Source organism: Hypanus sabinus, unplaced genomic scaffold (genome assembly GCF_030144855.1).
Source record: "Hypanus sabinus isolate sHypSab1 unplaced genomic scaffold, sHypSab1.hap1 scaffold_2322, whole genome shotgun sequence".
Lineage (NCBI taxonomy): Eukaryota > Metazoa > Chordata > Chondrichthyes > Myliobatiformes > Dasyatidae > Hypanus > Hypanus sabinus.
In genome coordinates, this window is record NW_026780436.1 from 17,265 (window position 1) to 35,605 (window position 18,341).

The 18,341-nt window shown below is 62.6% G+C and overlaps 1 protein-coding gene across 1 annotated transcript in view; it reads right to left on the minus strand.

The window, feature by feature from the left end:
• The window catches only part of LOC132387893 (pre-rRNA 2'-O-ribose RNA methyltransferase FTSJ3-like), a 29,696-nt gene extending 11,621 nt beyond the window's left edge, over positions 1-18,075 (minus strand). Inside the window, exons 1-2 of the mRNA XM_059960216.1 lie at positions 17,904-18,075; positions 17,379-17,508 (exon numbers count right to left, since the gene is read on the minus strand). Coding sequence (XP_059816199.1) covers positions 17,379-17,508; positions 17,904-18,060 — 287 coding nt within the window. The 5' untranslated portion in view covers positions 18,061-18,075. The remainder of the gene's footprint in view (positions 1-17,378; positions 17,509-17,903) is intronic.
• Positions 18,076-18,341: the final 266 nt, after the last annotated feature.

Below are 18,341 nucleotides of genomic sequence, written 5' to 3' on the forward strand. Positions count from 1 at the left end.
CACGGGTCAGACACGGTGTGGAGCTCCCTCTACATCACCGCCACAGTGTGTCCCCCCACTTTATCCCCAGTCTGGGCACCGAACGTTCCCAGGACACGGGTCAGACACGGTGTGGAGCTCCCTCTACATCACCCCCACAGTGTGTCCCCCCACTTTATCCCCAGTGTGGGCATCGAGCGCTCCCGGGACACGGGCCAGACACGGTGGGGAGCTCCCTCTACATCACCCCACAGTGTGTCCCCCCACTTTATCCCCAGTGTGGACACCGAGCGCTCCCGGGACACGGGTCAGAACGGTGTGGAGCTCCCTCTACATCACCCTCACAGTGTGGCCACCCCCCCACTTTATCCCCAGTATGGGCACTGAGCGCTCCCGGGACACGGGTCAGACACGGTGTGGAGCTCCCTCTACATCACCCCCACAGTGTGTCCCCCCACTTTATCCCCAGTGTGGGCACCGAGCGCTCCCGGGACACGGGTCAGACACGGTGTGGAGCTCCCTCTACATCATCCCCACAGAGAGTCCCCCAACTTTATCCCAAGTGTGGACACCGAGCGCTCCCGGGACACGAGTCAGACACGGTGTGGAGCTCCCTCTACATCACCCCCACAGTGTGTCCCCCCACTTTATCCCCAGTGTGGGCACCGAGCGCTCCCGGGACACGGGTCAGACACGGTGTGGAGCTCCCTCTACATCACCCCCGCAGTGTGGCCACCCCACTCTATCCCCAGTGCGAAAACCGAGCGCTCCCGGGACACGAGTCAGACACGGTGTGGAGCTCCCTCTACATCACCCCCACAGTGTGTCCCCCCACTTTATCCCCAGTGTGGGCACCAAGCGCTCCCGGGACACGGGTCAGACACGGTGTGGAGCTCCCTCTACATCACCGCCACAGTGTGTCCCCCCACTTTATCCCCAGTCTGGGCACCGAACGTTCCCGGGACACGGGTCAGACACGGTGTGGAGCTCCCTCTGCATCACCCCCACAGTGTGTCCCCCCACTTTATCCTCAGTGTGGGCATCGAGCGCTCCCGGGACACGGGCCAGACACGGTGGGGAGCTCCCTCTACATCACCCCACAGTGTGTCCCCCCACTTTATCCCCAGTGTGGACACCGAGCGCTCCCGGGACACGGGTCAGAACGGTGTGGAGCTCCCTCTACATCACCCTCACAGTGTGGCCACCCCACTCTATCCCCATTGTGAACACCGAGCGCTCCCGGGACACGAGTCAGACACGGTGTGGAGCTCCCTCTTCATCACCGCCACAGTGTGTCCCCCCACTTTATCCCCAGTGTGGGCACCGAGCGCTCCCAGGACACGGGTCAGACACGGTGTGGAGCTCCCTCTACATTACCCCCACAGTGTGTCCCCCCACTTTATGCCCAGTGTGGACACCGAGCGTTCCCGAGACACGGGTCAGACACTGTGTGGAGCTCCCTCTACATCACCCCCACAGTGTGTCCCCCCTACTTTACCCCAGTGTGGGCACCGAGTGCTCCTGGGACACGGGTCAGACACGGTGTGGAGCTCCCACTACATCACCCCCACAGTGTGTCCCCCACTTTATCCCCAGTGGTGACAACGAGCGCTCCCGGGACACGGGACAGACACGGTGTGGAGCTGCCTCTACATCACCCCCACAGTTTGTTCCCCCCACTTTATCCCCAGTGTGGACACCGAGCGCTTCCGGGACACGGGTCAGACACGGTTTGGAACTCCCTCTACATCATCCCCACAAAGTGTCCCCCCACTTTATCCCCAGTGTGGACACCGAGCGCTCCCGGGACACGAGTCAGACACGGTGTGGAGCTCCCTCTACATCACCCCCACAGTGTCCCCCCACTTTATCCCCAGTGTGGGCACCGAGCACTTCCGGGACACGGGTCAGACACGGTGTGGAGCTCCCTCTACATCACCCCACAGTGTGTCCCCCAACTTTATCCCCAGTGTGGGCACCGAGCGCTCCCGGGACACGTGTCAGACATGGTGTGGAGCACCCTGTACATCACCCGCATAGTGTGTCTCCCCACTTTATCCCCAGTGTGGGCACCGAGCGCTCCCTGGACACGGGTCAGACACGGTGTGGAGCTCCCTCTACATCACCCCCACAGTGTGTCCCCCCACATTATCCCCAGTGTGGGCACCGAGCGGTCCCGGGAAACGGGTCAAAACACGGTGTGGAGCTCCCTCTACATCACCCCCACAGTGTGTCCCCCCACGTTATCCCCAGTGTGGGCACCGAGCGGTCCCGGGAAACGGGTCAAGACACGGTGTGGAGCTCCCTCTACATCACCCCCACAGTGTGTCCCCCCCACTTTACCCCAGTGTGGGCACCGAGTGCTCCTGGGACACGGGTCAGACACGGTGTGGAGCTCCCTCTACATCACCCCCACAGTGTGTCCCCCACTTTATCCCCAGTGGTGACATCGAGCGCTCCCGGGACACAGGTCAGAGACGATGTGGAGCTCCCTCTACATCACCCCCACAGTGTGTCCCCCCACTTTATCCCCAGTGTGGACACCGAGCGCTCCCGGGACACGGGTCAGACACGGTGTGGAGCTCACTCTACATCAACCCCACGGTGTGTCCCCCCACTTTATCCCCAGTGTGGACACCGAGCGCTCCCGGGACACGGGTCAGACACGGTGTGGAGCTCCCTCTACATCACCCCCACAGTGTGTCCCCCCACTTTATCCCCAGTGTGGACACCGAGCGCTCCCGGGACACGGGTCAGACACGGTGTGGAGCTCCCTCTACATCACCACCACAGTGTGTCCCCGCACTTTATCCCCAGTGTGGGCACCGAGAGCTCCCGGGACACGGGTCAGACACGGTGTGGAGCTCCCTCTACATCACCCCCACAGTGTATCCCCCCACTTTATCCCCAGTGTGGGCACCGAGCGCTCCCGGGACACGGGTCAGTCAAGGTGTGGAGCTCCCTCTACATCACCCCCACAGTGTGTCCCCCCACTTTATCCCCAGTGTGGGCACCGAGCGCTCCCGGGACACGGGTCAGACACAGTGTGGAGCTCCCTCTACATCACACCCACAGAGAGTCCCCCCACTTTATCCCAAGTGTGGACACCGAGCGCTCCCGGGACACGAGTCAGACAGGGTGTGGAGCTCCCTCTACATCACCCCCACAGTGTGTCCCCCCACTTTATCCCCAGTGTGGGCACCGAGCGCTCCCGGGACACGGGTCAGACACGGTGTGGAGCTCCCTCTACATCACCCCCACAGTGTGTCCCCCCATTTTATCCACAGTGTGGGCACCGAGTGCTCCTGGGACACGGGTCGGACACGGTGTGGAGCTCCCTCTACCTCACCCCCACAGTGTGTCCCCCCACTTTATCCCCAGTGTGGACACCGAGCGCTCCCGGGACACGGGCCAGACACGGTGGGGAGCTCCCTCTACATCACCCCACAGTGTGTCCCCCCACTTTATCCCCAGTGTGGACACCGAGCGCTCCCGGGACACGGGTCGGACACGGTGTGGAGCTCCCTCTACATCACCCCACAGTGTGTCCCCCCACTTTATCCCCAGTGTGGACACCGAGCGCTCCCGGGACACGGGTCGGACACGGTGTGGAGCTCCCTCTACATCACCCCCACAGTGTGTCCCCCACTTTATCCCCAGTGTGGACACCGAGCGTTCCCGGGACACGGGTCAGACACTGTGTGGAGCTCCCTCTACATCACCCCCACAGTGTGTCACCCCTACTTTACCCCAGTGTGGGCACCGAGTGCTCCTGGGACACGGGTCAGACACGGTGTGGAGCTCCCTCTACATCACCCCACAGTGTGTCCCCCCACTTTATCCCCAGTGTGGACACCGAGCACTCCCGGGACACGGGTCAGACACGGTTTGGAACTCCCTCTACATCATCCCCACAAAGTGTCCCCCCACTTTATCCCCAGTGTGGACACCGAGCGCTCCCGGGACACGGGTCAGACACGGTGTGGAGCTCCCTCTACATCACCCCCACAGTGTGTCCCCCAACTTTATCCCCAGTGTGGGCACCGAGCACTTACGGGGCACGGGTCAGACACGGTATGGAGCTCCCTCTACATCACCCCCACAGTGTGTCCCCCACTTTATCCCCAGTGTGGGCACCGAGCGCTCCCGGGACACGGGTCAGACACGGTGTGGAGCTCCCACTACATCACCCCTACAGTGTGTCCCCCACTTTATCCCCAGTGTGGGCACCGAGCGCTCCCGGGACACGTGTCAGACACGGTGTGGAGCACCCTGTACATCACCCCCATAGTGTGTCCCCCCACTTTATCCCCAGTGTGGGCACCGAGCGCTCCCGGGACACGGGTCAGACACGGTGTGGAGCTCCCTCTACATCACCCCCACAGTGTGTCCCCCCACGTTATCCCCAGTGTGGGCACCGAGCGGTCCCGGGAAACGGGTCAAGACACGGTGTGGAGCTCCCTCTACATCACCCCCACAGTGTGTCCCCCCACGTTATCCCCAGTGTGGGCACCGAGCGGTCCCGGGAAACGGGTCAAGACACGGTGTGGAGCTCCCTCTACATCACCCCCACAGTGTGTCCCCCCCACTTTACCCCAGTGTGGGCACCGAGTGCTCCTGGGACACGGGTCAGACACGGTGTGGAGCTCCCTCTACATCACCCCCACAGTGCGTCCCCCACTTTATCCCCAGTGGTGACATCGAGCGCTCCCGGGACACGGGTCAGAGACGATGTGGAGCTCCCTCTACATCACCCCCACAGTGTGTCCCCCCCCACTTTATCCCCAGTGTGGACACTGAGCGCTCCCGGGACACGTGTCAGACACGGTTTGGAACTCCCTCTACATCATCCCCACAAAGTGTCCCCCCACTTTATCCCCAGTGTGGACACCGAGCGCTCCCGGGACACGAGTCAGACACGGTGTGGAGCTCCCTCTACATCACCCCCACAGTGTGTCCCCCCACGTTATCCCCAGTGTGGGCACCGAGCGCTCCCGGGACACAGGTCAGACACGGTTTGGAACTCCCTCTACATCATCCCCACAAAGTGTCCCCCCACTTTATCCCCAGTGTGGACACCGAGCGCTCCCGGGACACGGGTCAGACACGGTGTGGAGCTCCCTCTACATCACCCCCACAGTGTGTCCCCCAACTTTATCCCCAGTGTGGGCACCGAGCACTTACGGGGCACGGGTCAGACACGGTATGGAGCTCCCTCTACATCACCCCCACAGTGTGTCCCCCACTTTATCCCCAGTGTGGGCACCGAGCGCTCCCGGGACACGGGTCAGACACGGTGTGGAGCTCCAACTACATCACCCCCACAGTGTGTCCCCCACTTTATCCCCAGTGTGGGCACCGAGCGCTCCCGGGACACGTGTCAGACACGGTGTGGAGCACCCTGTACATCACCCCCATAGTGTGTCCCCCCACTTTATCCCCAGTGTGGGCACCGAGCGCTCCCGGGACACGGGTCAGACACGGTGTGGAGCTCCCTCTACATCAACCCCACAGTGTGTCCCCCCACGTTATCCCCAGTGTGGGCACCGAGCGCTCCCGGGACACGGGTCAGACACGGTGTGGAGCTCCCTCTACATCACCCCCACAGTGTGTCCCCCAACTTTAACCCCAGTGTGGGCACCGAGCACTTACGGGGCACGGGTCAGACACGGTGTGGAGCTCCCTCTACATCACGCCCACAGTGTGTCCCCCCACTTTATCCCCAGTGTGGACACCGAGCGCTTCCGGGACACGGGTCAGACACGGTGTGGAGCTCCCTCTACATCATCCCCACAAAGTGTCCACCCACTTTATCCCCAGTGTGGGCACCGAGCACTTACGGGGCACGGGTCAGACACGGTGTGGAGCTCCCTCTACATCACGCCCACAGTGTGTCCCCCAACTTTATCCCCAGTGTGTACACCGAGCGCTCCCGGGACACGGGTCAGACAGGGTGTGGAGCTCCCTCTACATCACCCCCACAGTGTGTCCCCCCACTTTATCCCCAGTGTGGGCACCGAGCACTCCCAGGACACGGGTCAGACACGGTATGGAGCTCCCTCTACATCACCCCCACAGTGTGTCCCCCCACGTTATCCCCAGTGTGGGCACCGAGCGGTCCCAGGAAACGGGTCAAGACACGGTGTGGAGCTCCCTCTACATCACCCCCACAGTGTGTCCCCCCACGTTATCCCCAGTGGTGACAACGAGCGCTCCTGGGACACGGGTCAGACACGGTGTGGAGCTCCCTCTACATCACCCCCACAGTGAGTCCCCCCACTTTATCCCCAGTGTGGACACCGAGCGCTCCTGGGACACGTGTCAGACACGGTGTGGAGCTCCCTCTATATCACCCCCACAGTGTGGCCACCCCACTCTATCCCCAGTGCGAACACCGAGCGCTCCCGGGACACGAGTCAGACACGGTGTGGAGCGCCCTCTATATCACCCCAACAGTGTGTCCCCCTACTTTATCCCCAGTGTGGGTACCGAGCGCTCCCGGGACACGGGTCAGACACGGTGTGGAGCTCCCTCTACATCACCGCCACAGTGTGTCCCCCCACTTTATCCCCAGTCTGGGCACCGAACGTTCCCGGGACACGGGTCAGACACGGTGTGGAGCTCCCTCTGCATCACCCCCACAGTGTGTCCCCCCACTTTATCCCCAGTGTGGGCATCGAGCGCTCCCGGGACACGGGCCAGACACGGTGGGGAGCTCCCTCTACATCACCCCACAGTGTGTCCCCCCACTTTATCCCCAGTGTGGACACCGAGCGCTCCCGGGACACGGGTCAGAACGGTGTGGAGCTCCCTCTACATCACCCTCACAGTGTGGCCACCCCACTCTATCCCCAGTGTGAACACCGAGCGCTCCCGGGACACGAGTCAGACACGGTGTGGAGCTCCCTCTTCATCACCGCCACAGTGTGTCCCCCCAATTTATCCCCAGTGTGGGCACCGAGCGCTCCCGGGACACGGGTCAGACACGGTGTGGAGCTCCCTCTACATCACCCCCACAGTGTGTCCCCCCCACTTTACCCCAGTGTGGGCACCGAGTGCTCCTGGGACACGGGTCAGACACGGTGTGGAGCTCCCTCTACATCACCCCCACAGTGTGTCCCCCACTTTATCCCCAGTGGTGACATCGAGCACTCCCGGGACACGGGTCAGAGACGATGTGGAGCTCCCTCTACATCACCCCCACAGTGTGTCCCCCCCCACTTTATCCCCAGTGTGGACACTGAGCACTCCCGGGACACGTGTCAGACACGGTGTGGAGCACCCTTTACATCACCCCCATAGTGTGTCCCCCCACTTTATCCCCAGTGTGGGCACCGAGCGCTCCCGGGACACGGGTCAGACACGGTGTGGAGCTCCCTCTACATCACCCCCACAGTGTGTCCCCCAACGTTATCCCCAGTGTGGACACCGAGCGCTCCCGGGACACGGGTCAGACACGGTGTGGAGCTCCCTCTACATCACCCCCACAGTGTGTCCCCCCACTTTATCCACAGTGTGGACACCGAGTGCTCCTGGGACACGGGTCAGACACGGTGTGGAGCTCCCTCTACATCACCTCCAGTGTGTCCCCCCACTTTATCCCCAGTGTGGGCACCGAGCGGTCCCGGGAAACGGGTCAGACACGGTGTGGAGCTCCATCTACATCACCCCCACAGTTTGTTCCCCCCACTTTATCCCCAGTGTGGACACCGAGCGCTCCCGGGACACGGGTCAGACACGGTGTGGAGCTCCATCTGCATCACCCCCACAGTGTGTCGCCCCACTTTACCCCCAGTATGGGCACCGAGCGCTCCCGGGACACGGGTCACACACGGTGTGGAGCTCCCTCTACATCACCCCCAAAGTCTGTCCCTCCACTTTATCCCCAGTGTGGGCACCAAGCGCTCCCGGGACACGGGTCAGCCACGGAGTGGAGCTCCCTCGACATCACCCCCACAGTGTGTCCGCCCACGTTATCCCCAGTGTGGGCACCGAGCGCTCCCAGGACACGGGTCAGACACGGTGTGGAGCTCCCTCTACATCACCCCCACAGTGTCCCCCCCACTTTATCCCCAGTGTGGACACCGAGCGCTCCCGGGACACGGGTCAGACAGGGTGTGGAGCTCCCTCTACATCACCCCCACAGTGTGTCCCCCCACGTTATCCCAAGTGTGGGCACCGAGCGGTCCCAGGAAACGGGTCAAGACACGGTGTGGAGTTCCCTCTACATCACCCCCACAGTGTGTCCCCCCACGTTATCCCCAGTGGTGACAACGAGCGCTCCCGGGACACGGGTCAGAGACGATGTGGAGCTCCCTCTACATCACATCCACAGTGTGTCCCCCCACTTTATCCCCAGTGTGGACACCGAGTGCTCCCGGGACACGGGTCAGACACGGTGTGGAGCTCCCTCTACATCACCTCCAGTGTGTCCCCCCACTTTATCCCCAGTGTGGGCACCGAGCGGTCCCGTGAAACGGGTCAGACACGGTGTGGAGCTCCATCTACATCACCCCCACAGTTTGTTCCCCCCACTTTATCCCCAGTGTGGACACCGAGCGCTCCCGGGACACGGGTCAGACACGATGTGGAACTCCCTCTACATCAACCCCACAGTGTGTCCCCCACTTTATCCCCAGTGTGGACACCGAGCGCTCCCGGGACATGGGTCAGACACGGTGTGGAGCTCCCTCTACATCACCCCCACAGTGTGTCCCCCCCACTTTATCCACAGTGTGGACACCGAGCGCTCCCGGGACACGAGTCAGACACGGTGTGGAGTTCCCTCTACATCACCCCCACAGTGTGTCCCCCCCACTTTATCCCCAGTGTGGACACCGAGTGCTCCTGGGACACGGGTCAGACACTGTGTGGAGCTCCCTCTACATCACCTCCAGTGTGTCCCCCCACTCTATCCCCAGTGTGAACACCGAGCGCTCCCGGGACACGAGTCAGACACGGTGTGGAGCTCCCTCTTCATCACCGCCACAGTGTGTCCCCCCAATTTATCCCCAGTGTGGGCACCGAGCGCTCCCGGGACACGGGTCAGACACGGTGTGGAGCTCCCTCTACATCACCCCCACAGTGTGTCCCCCCCACTTTACCCCAGTGTGGGCACCGAGTGCTCCTGGGACACGGCTCAGACACGGTGTGGAGCTCCCTCTACATCACCCCCACAGTGTGTCCCCCACTTTATCCCCAGTTGTGACATCGAGCACTCCCGGGACACGGGTCAGAGACGATGTGGAGCTCCCTCTACATCACCCCCCCAGTGTGTCCCCCCCCACTTTATCCCCAGTGTGGACACTGAGCACTCCCGGGACACGTGTCAGACACGGTGTGGAGCACCCTTTACATCACCCCCATAGTGTGTCCCCCCACTTTATCCCCAGTGTGGGCACCGAGCGCTCCCGGGACACGGGTCAGACACGGTGTGGAGCTCCCTCTACATCACCCCCACAGTGTGTCCCCCCACGTTATCCCCAGTGTGGACACCGAGCGCTCCCGGGACACGGGTCAGACACGGTGTGGAGCTCCCTCTACATCACCCCCACAGTGTGTCCCCCCACTTTATCCACAGTGTGGACACCGAGTGCTCCTGGGACACGGGTCAGACACGGTGTGGAGCTCCCTCTACATCACCTCCAGTGTGTCCCCCCACTTTATCCCCAGTGTGGGCACCGAGCGGTCCCGGGAAACGGGTCAGACACGGTGTGGAGCTCCATCTACATCACCCCCACAGTTTGTTCCCCCCACTTTATCCCCAGTGTGGACACCGAGCGCTCCCGGGACACGGGTCAGACACGGTGTGGAGCTCCCTCTGCATCACCCCCACAGTGTGTCGCCCCACTTTACCCCCAGTATGGGCACCGAGCGCTCCCGGGACACGGGTCACACACGGTGTGGAGCTCCCTCTACATCACCCCCAAAGTCTGTCCCTCCACTTTATCCCCAGTGTGGGCACCAAGCGCTCCCGGGACACGGGTCAGCCACGGAGTGGAGCTCCCTCGACATCACCCCCACAGTGTGTCCGCCCACGTTATCCCCAGTGTGGGCACCGAGCGCTCCCAGGACACGGGTCAGACACGGTGTGGAGCTCCCTCTACATCACCCCCACAGTGTCCCCCCCACTTTATCCCCAGTGTGGACACCGAGCGCTCCCGGGACACGGGTCAGACAGGGTGTGGAGCTCCCTCTACATCACCCCCACAGTGTGTCCCCCCACGTTATCCCAAGTGTGGGCACCGAGCGGTCCCAGGAAACGGGTCAAGACACGGTGTGGAGTTCCCTCTACATCACCCCCACAGTGTGTCCCCCCACGTTATCCCCAGTGGTGACAACGAGCGCTCCCGGGACACGGGTCAGAGACGATGTGGAGCTCCCTCTACATCACATCCACAGTGTGTCCCCCCACTTTATCCCCAGTGTGGACACCGAGTGCTCCCAGAACACGGGTCAGACACGGTGTGGAGCTCCCTCTACATCACCTCCAGTGTGTCCCCCCACTTTATCCCCAGTGTGGGCACCGAGCGGTCCCGGGAAACGGGTCAGACACGGTGTGGAGCTCCATCTACATCACCCCCACAGTTTGTTCCCCCCACTTTATCCCCAGTGTGGACACCGAGCGCTCCCGGGACACGGGTCAGACACGATGTGGAACTCCCTCTACATCAACCCCACAGTGTGTCCCCCACTTTATCGCCAGTGTGGACACTGAGCACTCCCGGGACACGTGTCAGACACGGTGTGGAGCACCCTTTACATCACCCCCATAGTGTGTCCCCCCACTTTATCCCCAGTGTGGGCACCGAGCGCTCCCGGGACACGGGTCAGACACGGTGTGGAGCTCCCTCTACATCACCCCCACAGTGTGTCCCCCCACGTTATCCCCAGTGTGGACACCGAGCGCTCCCGGGACACGGGTCAGACACGGTGTGGAGCTCCCTCTACATCACCCCCACAGTGTGTCCCCCCACTTTATCCACAGTGTGGACACCGAGTGCTCCTGGGACACGGGTCAGACACGGTGTGGAGCTCCCTCTACATCACCTCCAGTGTGTCCCCCCACTTTATCCCCAGTGTGGGCACCGAGCGGTCCCGGGAAACGGGTCAGACACGGTGTGGAGCTCCATCTACATCACCCCCACAGTTTGTTCCCCCCACTTTATCCCCAGTGTGGACACCGAGCGCTCCCGGGACACGGGTCAGACACGGTGTGGAGCTCCCTCTGCATCACCCCCACAGTGTGTCGCCCCACTTTACCCCCAGTATGGGCACCGAGCGCTCCCGGGACACGGGTCACACACGGTGTGGAGCTCCCTCTACATCACCCCCAAAGTCTGTCCCTCCACTTTATCCCCAGTGTGGGCACCAAGCGCTCCCGGGACACGGGTCAGCCACGGAGTGGAGCTCCCTCGACATCACCCCCACAGTGTGTCCGCCCACGTTATCCCCAGTGTGGGCACCGAGCGCTCCCAGGACACGGGTCAGACACGGTGTGGAGCTCCCTCTACATCACCCCCACAGTGTCCCCCCCACTTTATCCCCAGTGTGGACACCGAGCGCTCCCGGGACACGGGTCAGACAGGGTGTGGAGCTCCCTCTACATCACCCCCACAGTGTGTCCCCCCACGTTATCCCAAGTGTGGGCACCGAGCGGTCCCAGGAAACGGGTCAAGACACGGTGTGGAGTTCCCTCTACATCACCCCCACAGTGTGTCCCCCCACGTTATCCCCAGTGGTGACAACGAGCGCTCCCGGGACACGGGTCAGAGACGATGTGGAGCTCCCTCTACATCACATCCACAGTGTGTCCCCCCACTTTATCCCCAGTGTGGACACCGAGTGCTCCCGGGACACGGGTCAGACACGGTGTGGAGCTCCCTCTACATCACCTCCAGTGTGTCCCCCCACTTTATCCCCAGTGTGGGCACCGAGCGGTCCCGGGACACGAGTCAGACACGGTGTGGAGCTCCATCTACATCACCCCCACAGTTTGTTCCCCCCACTTTATCCCCAGTGTGGACACCGAGCGCTCCCGGGACACGGGTCAGACACGATGTGGAACTCCCTCTACATCAACCCCACAGTGTGTCCCCCACTTTATCCCCAGTGTGGACACCGAGCGCTCCCGGGACACGGGTCAGACACGGTGTGGAGCTCCCTCTACATCACCCCCACAGTGTGTCCCCCCACTTTATCCACAGTGTGGACACCGAGCGCTCCCGGGACACGAGTCAGACACGGTGTGGAGTTCCCTCTACATCACCCCCACAGTGTGTCCCCCCCACTTTATCCCCAGTGTGGACACCGAGTGCTCCTGGGACACGGGTCAGACACGGTGTGGAGCTCCCTCTACATCACCTCCAGTGTGTCCCCCCACTTTATCCCCAGTGTGGGCACCGAGCGGTCCCGGGAAACGGGTCAGACACGGTGTGGAGCTCCATCTACATCACCCCCACAGTTTGTTCCCCCCACTTTATCCCCAGTGTGGACACCGAGCGCTCCCGGGACACGAGTCAGACACGGTGTGGAGCTCCCTCTGCATCACCCCCACAGTGTGTCCGCCCACGTTATCCCCAGTGTGGGCACCGAGCGCTCCCGGGACACGGGTCAGACACGGTGTGGAGCTCCCTCTACATCACCCCCACAGTGTCCCCCCCACTTTATCCCCAGTGTGGACACCGAGCGCTCCCGGGACACGGGTCAGACAGGGTGTGGAGCTCCCTCTACATCACCCCCACAGTGTGTCCCCCCACTTTATCCCCAGTGTGGACACCGAGCGCTCCCGGGACACGGGTCAGACAGGGTGTGGAGCTCCCTCTACATCACCCCCACAGTGTGTCCCCCCACTTTATCCCCAGTGTGGGCACCGAGCACTCCCAGGACACGGGTCAGACACGGTATGGAGCTCCCTCTACATCACCCCCACAGTGTGTCCCCCCACGTTATCCCCAGTGTGGGCACCGAGCGGTCCCGGGAAACGGGTCAGACACGGTGTGGAGCTCCCTCTACATCACCTCCAGTGTGTCCCCCCACTTTATCCCCAGTGTGGACACCGAGCACTTACGGGACACGGGTCAGACACGGTATGGAGCTCCCTCTACATCACCCCCACAGTTTGTTCCCCCCACTTTATCCCCAGTGTGGACACCGAGCGTTCCCGGGACACGGGTCAGACACGGTGTGGAACTCCCTCTACATCATCCCCACAGAGTGTCCCCCCACATTATCCCCAGTGTGGACACCGAGCGCTCCCGGGACACGAGTCAGACACGGTGTGGAGCTCCCTCTACATCACCCCCACAGTGTCCCCCCCCACTTTATCCACAGTGTGGACACCGAGCGCTCCCGGGACACGAGTCAGACACGGTGTGGAGCTCCCTCTACATCAACCCCACAGTGTGTCCCCCACTTTATCCCCAGTGTGGACACCGAGCGCTCCCGGGACACGAGTCAGACACGGTGTGGAGCTCCCTCTACATCAACCCTTCAGTGTGTCCCCCACTTTATCCCCAGTGTGGACACCGAGCGTTCCCGGGACACGGGTCAGACACGGTGTGGAGCTCCCTCTACATCACCCCCACAGTGTGTCCCCCCACTTTATCCACAGTGTGGACACCGAGCGCTCCCGGGACACGAGTCAGACACGGTGTGGAGTTCCCTCTACATCACCCCCACAGTGTGTCCCCCCCACTTTATCCCCAGTGTGGACACCGAGTGCTCCTGGGACACGGGTCAGACACGGTGTGGAGCTCCCTCTACATCACCTCCAGTGTGTCCCCCCACTTTATCCCCAGTGTGGGCACCGAGCGGTCCCGGGAAACGGGTCAGACACGGTGTGGAGCTCCATCTACATCACCCCCACAGTTTGTTCCCCCCACTTTATCCCCAGTGTGGACACCGAGCGCTCCCGGGACACGGGTCAGACACGGTGTGGAGCTCCCTCTGCATCACCCCCACAGTGTGTCGCCCCACTTTACCCCCAGTATGGGCACCGAGCGCTCCCGGGACACGGGTCACACACGGTGTGGAGCTCCCTCTACATCACCCCCACAGTGTGTCCCCCCACTTTATCCCCAGTGTGGACACCGAGCGCTCCCGGGACACGGGTCAGACACGGTGTGGAGCGCCCTCTATATCACCCCCACAGTGTGTCCCCCCACGTTATCCCCAGTGGTGACAACGAGCGCTCCCGTGACACGGGTCAGAGACGATGTGGAGCTCCCTCTACATCACATCCACAGTGTGTCCCCCCACTTTATCCCCAGTGTGGACACCGAGTGCTCCCGGGACACGGGTCAGACACGGTGTGGAGCTCCCTCTACATCACCTCCAGTGTGTCCCCCCACTTTATCCCCAGTGTGGGCACCGAGCGGTCCCGGGAAACGGGTCAGACACGGTGTGGAGCTCCATCTACATCACCCCCACAGTTTGTTCGCCCCACTTTATCCCCAGTGTGGACACCGAGCGCTCCCGGGACACGGGTCAGACACGGTGTGGAACTCCCTCTACATCATCCCCACAGAGTGTCCCCCCACTTTATCCCCAGTGTGGACACCGAGCGCTCCCGGGACACGAGTCAGACACGGTGTGGAGCTCCCTCTACATCACCCCCACAGTGTGTCCCCCCACTTTATCCACAGTGTGGACACCGAGCGCTCCCGGGACACGAGTCAGACACGGTGTGGAGCTGCCTCTACATCAACCCCACAGTGTGTCCCCCACTTTATCCCCAGTGTGGACACCGAGCGCTCCCGGGACACGGGTCAGACACGGTGTGGAGCTCCCTCTACATCACCCCCACAGTGTGTCTCCCCACTTTATCCACAGTGTGGACACCGAGCGCTCCCGGGACACGAGTCAGACACGGTGTGGAGCTCCCTCTACATCACCCCCACAGTGTGTCCCCCCACTTTATCCCCAGTGTGGACACCGAGCGCTCCCGGGACACGGGTCACACACGGTGTGGAGCTCCCTCTACATCATCCCCACAGTGTGTCCCCCCACTTTATCCCCAGTATGGGCACCGAGCACTCACGGGACACGGGTCACACACGGTGTGGAGCTCCCTCTACATCATCCCCACAGTGTGTCCCCCCACTTTATCCCCAGTATGGGCACCGAGCACTCACGGGACACGGGTCAGACACGGTGTGGAGCTCCCTCTACCTCACCCCCACAGTGTCCCCCCACTTTATCCCCAGTATGGGCACCGAGCGCTCCCGGGACACGGGTCAGACACGGTGTGGAGCTCCCTCTACATCACCCCCACAGTGTGTCCCCCCCACTTTATCCCCAGTGTGGACACCGAGTGCTCCTGGGACACGGGTCAGACACGGTGTGGAGCTCCCTCTACATCTCCTCCAGTGTGTCCCCCCACTTTATCCCCAGTGTGGGCACCGAGTGGTCCCGGGAAACGGGTCAGACACGGTGTGGAGCTCCATCTACATCACCCCCACAGTTTGTTCCCCCCACTTTATCCCCAGTCTGGACACCGAGCGCTCCCGGGACACGGGTCAGACACGGTGTGGAGCTCCCTCTACGTCACCCCCACAGTGTGTCCCCCCACTTTATCCCCAGTGTGAACACCGAGCGCTCCTGGGACACGGGTCAGACACGGTGTGGAGCTCCCTCTACATCACCCCCACAGTGTGACCCCCCACTTTATCCCCAGTGTGGGCACCGAGCACTCACGGGACACGGGTCACACACGGTGTGGAGATCCCTCTACATCATCCCCACAGTGTCCCCCCACTTTATCCCCAGTATGGGCACCGAGTACTCACGGGACACGGGTCACACACGGTGTGGAGCTCCCTCTACATCACCCCCACAGTGTGTCCCCCCACTTTATCCCCAGTGTGAACACCGAGCGCTCCCGGGACACGGGTCAGACACGGTGTGGAGCTCCCTCTACATCACCTCCACAGTGTGTCCCCCCACTTTATCCCCAGTGTGGGCACCGAGCGCTCCCGGGACACGGGTCGGACACGGTGTGGAGCTCCCTCTACATCACCTCCAGTGTGTCCCCCCCTTTATCCCCAGTGTGGGCACCGAGCGCTCCCGGGACACGGGTCAGACAGGGTGTGGAGCTCCCTCTACATCACCCCCACAGTGTGTCCCCCCACTTTATCCCCAGTGTGGACACCGAGCGCTCCCGGGACACGGGTCGGACACGGTGTGGAGCTCCCTCTGCATCACCCCCACAGTGTGTCCCCCCACTTTATCCCCAGTGTGGGCACCAAGCGGTCCCGGGAAACGGGTCAGACACGGTGTGGAGCTCCATCTACATCACCCCCACAGTGTGTCGCCCCACTTTACCCCCAGTATGGGCACCGAGCGCTCCCGGGACACGGGTCACACACGGTGTGGAGCTCCCTCTACATCACCCCCACAGTGTGTCCCCCCACTTTATCCCCAGTGTGGACACCGAGCACACCCGGGACACGGGTCAGACACGGTGTGGAGCTCCCTCTACATCATCCCCACAGTGTGTCCCCCCACTTTATCCCCAGTGTGGACACCGAGCGCTCCTGGGACACGGGTCAGACACGGTGTGGAGCTCCCTCTACATCATCCCCACAGTGTGTCCCCCCACTTTATCCCCAGTATGGGCACCGAGCACTCACGGGACACGAGTCAGACACGGTGTGGAGCTCCCTCTACATCACCCCCACAGTGTGTCCCCCCACTTTATCCCCAGTGTGGGCACCGAACGCTCCCGGGACACGGGTCAGACACGGTGTGGAGCTCCCTCTACATCACCCCCACAGTGTGTCCCCCCACTTTATCCCCAGTGTGGACACCGAGCGCTCCTGGGACACGGGTCAGACACGGTGTGGAGCTCCCTCTACATCATCCCCACAGTGTGTCCCCCCACTTTATCCCCAGTATGGGCACCGAGCACTCACGGGACACGAGTCAGACACGGTGTGGAGCTCCCTCTACATCACCCCCACAGTGTGTCCCCCCACTTTATCCCCAGTGTGGGCACCGAACGCTCCCGGGACACGGGTCAGACACGGTGTGGAGCTCCCTCTACATCACCCCCACAGTGTGTCCCCCCACTTTATCCCCAGTGTGGACACCGAGCGCTCCCGGGACACGGGTCAGACACGGTGTGGAGCTCCCTCTACATCACCCCCACAGTGTCCCCCCACTTTATCCCCAGAGTGGGCACCGAGCGCTCCCGGGACACGGGTCGGACACGGTGTGGAGCTCCCTCTACATCACCCCCACAGTGTGTCCCCCCCACTTTATCCCCAGTGTGGACACCGAGCGCTCCCGGGACACAGGTCGGACACGGTGTGGAGCTCCCACCACATCTCCCTCTACATCACACACTTCCTATCCGACAGATGGGTCCCAGTCTCTGCTTCCCCCTCAGTGGGAGTTACCTCTCGTCACTCGATGTGTCATCGTCGGATTCCTCCTCCACGTCCACCGACACCCCCTGTCGTGCGCCCGGCTCCCGTCCCTTCCTCTCCGGGACCCCGTCCGTCTCCGGTTCATGTGGCTGATTTTCATCTGAGGTGGTGAGGGACAGGGAGAAATCGGAAAGGAATGTAAGGATATATTCCCGCCTGCAGCTTCTCTTCCAGCTCCCCTCTCCCTTCCTCGTCCCCCCTCCTTTCCCTCCACCCGCTCCCAGCCCCTCTCCCTTCCCCGTCCCCCCTCCTTTCCCCTCCACCCGCTCCCTGCCCCTCTCCCTTCCCCGTTCCCCCTTCTTTCCCTTCCAGCCGCTCCCTGCCCCTCTCCCTTCCCCTGTCCCCCCTCCTTTCCCCTCCACCTGCTCCCAGCCCCTCTCCCTTCCTCGTCCCGCCTCCTTTCCCCTCTACCCGCTCCCAGCCCCTCTCCCTTCCTCGTCCCGCCTCCTTTCCCCTCCACCCGCTCGCAGCCCCTCTCCCGGCCCCGATCGGTACCGGCCTGCCTCCGGCAGAGGTGCGCCGTCTGCCTGATCTCCAGCAGCTCATCCCCTTCGGTCTCCAGGCCGGCGAAGACGTCCTGTGGGGAGACAGGCTCAGTTTGTCTCTCGCACCTCCATCCCCAACCCCAGAGATGCAAGAGGGGACGGGGCATTCTGGACAGGGAGGGGAGAGAGAGAGAGAGGGGGAGTACAGATTGAGGGGGGAGAGAGAGGGGATGATGGGGTGGGGGTACAGTGGAGGGAGGGAGGGGAGAGTGTCAGAGAGGGGGTGGGAGAGGAGAGGGAGAGAGTGGGAGAGGGGGAGAGATTGGGAGGGGGAGAGGGTGGGAGAGGGGTTAGAGGGGAAGGGGAGAGGGGGGAGAGAGAGGGGGAGGGGAGAGAAGACAGGCAGAGAGATTCAGAAAGGGACAGAAACAGTGAGTGAGAAAGAGGG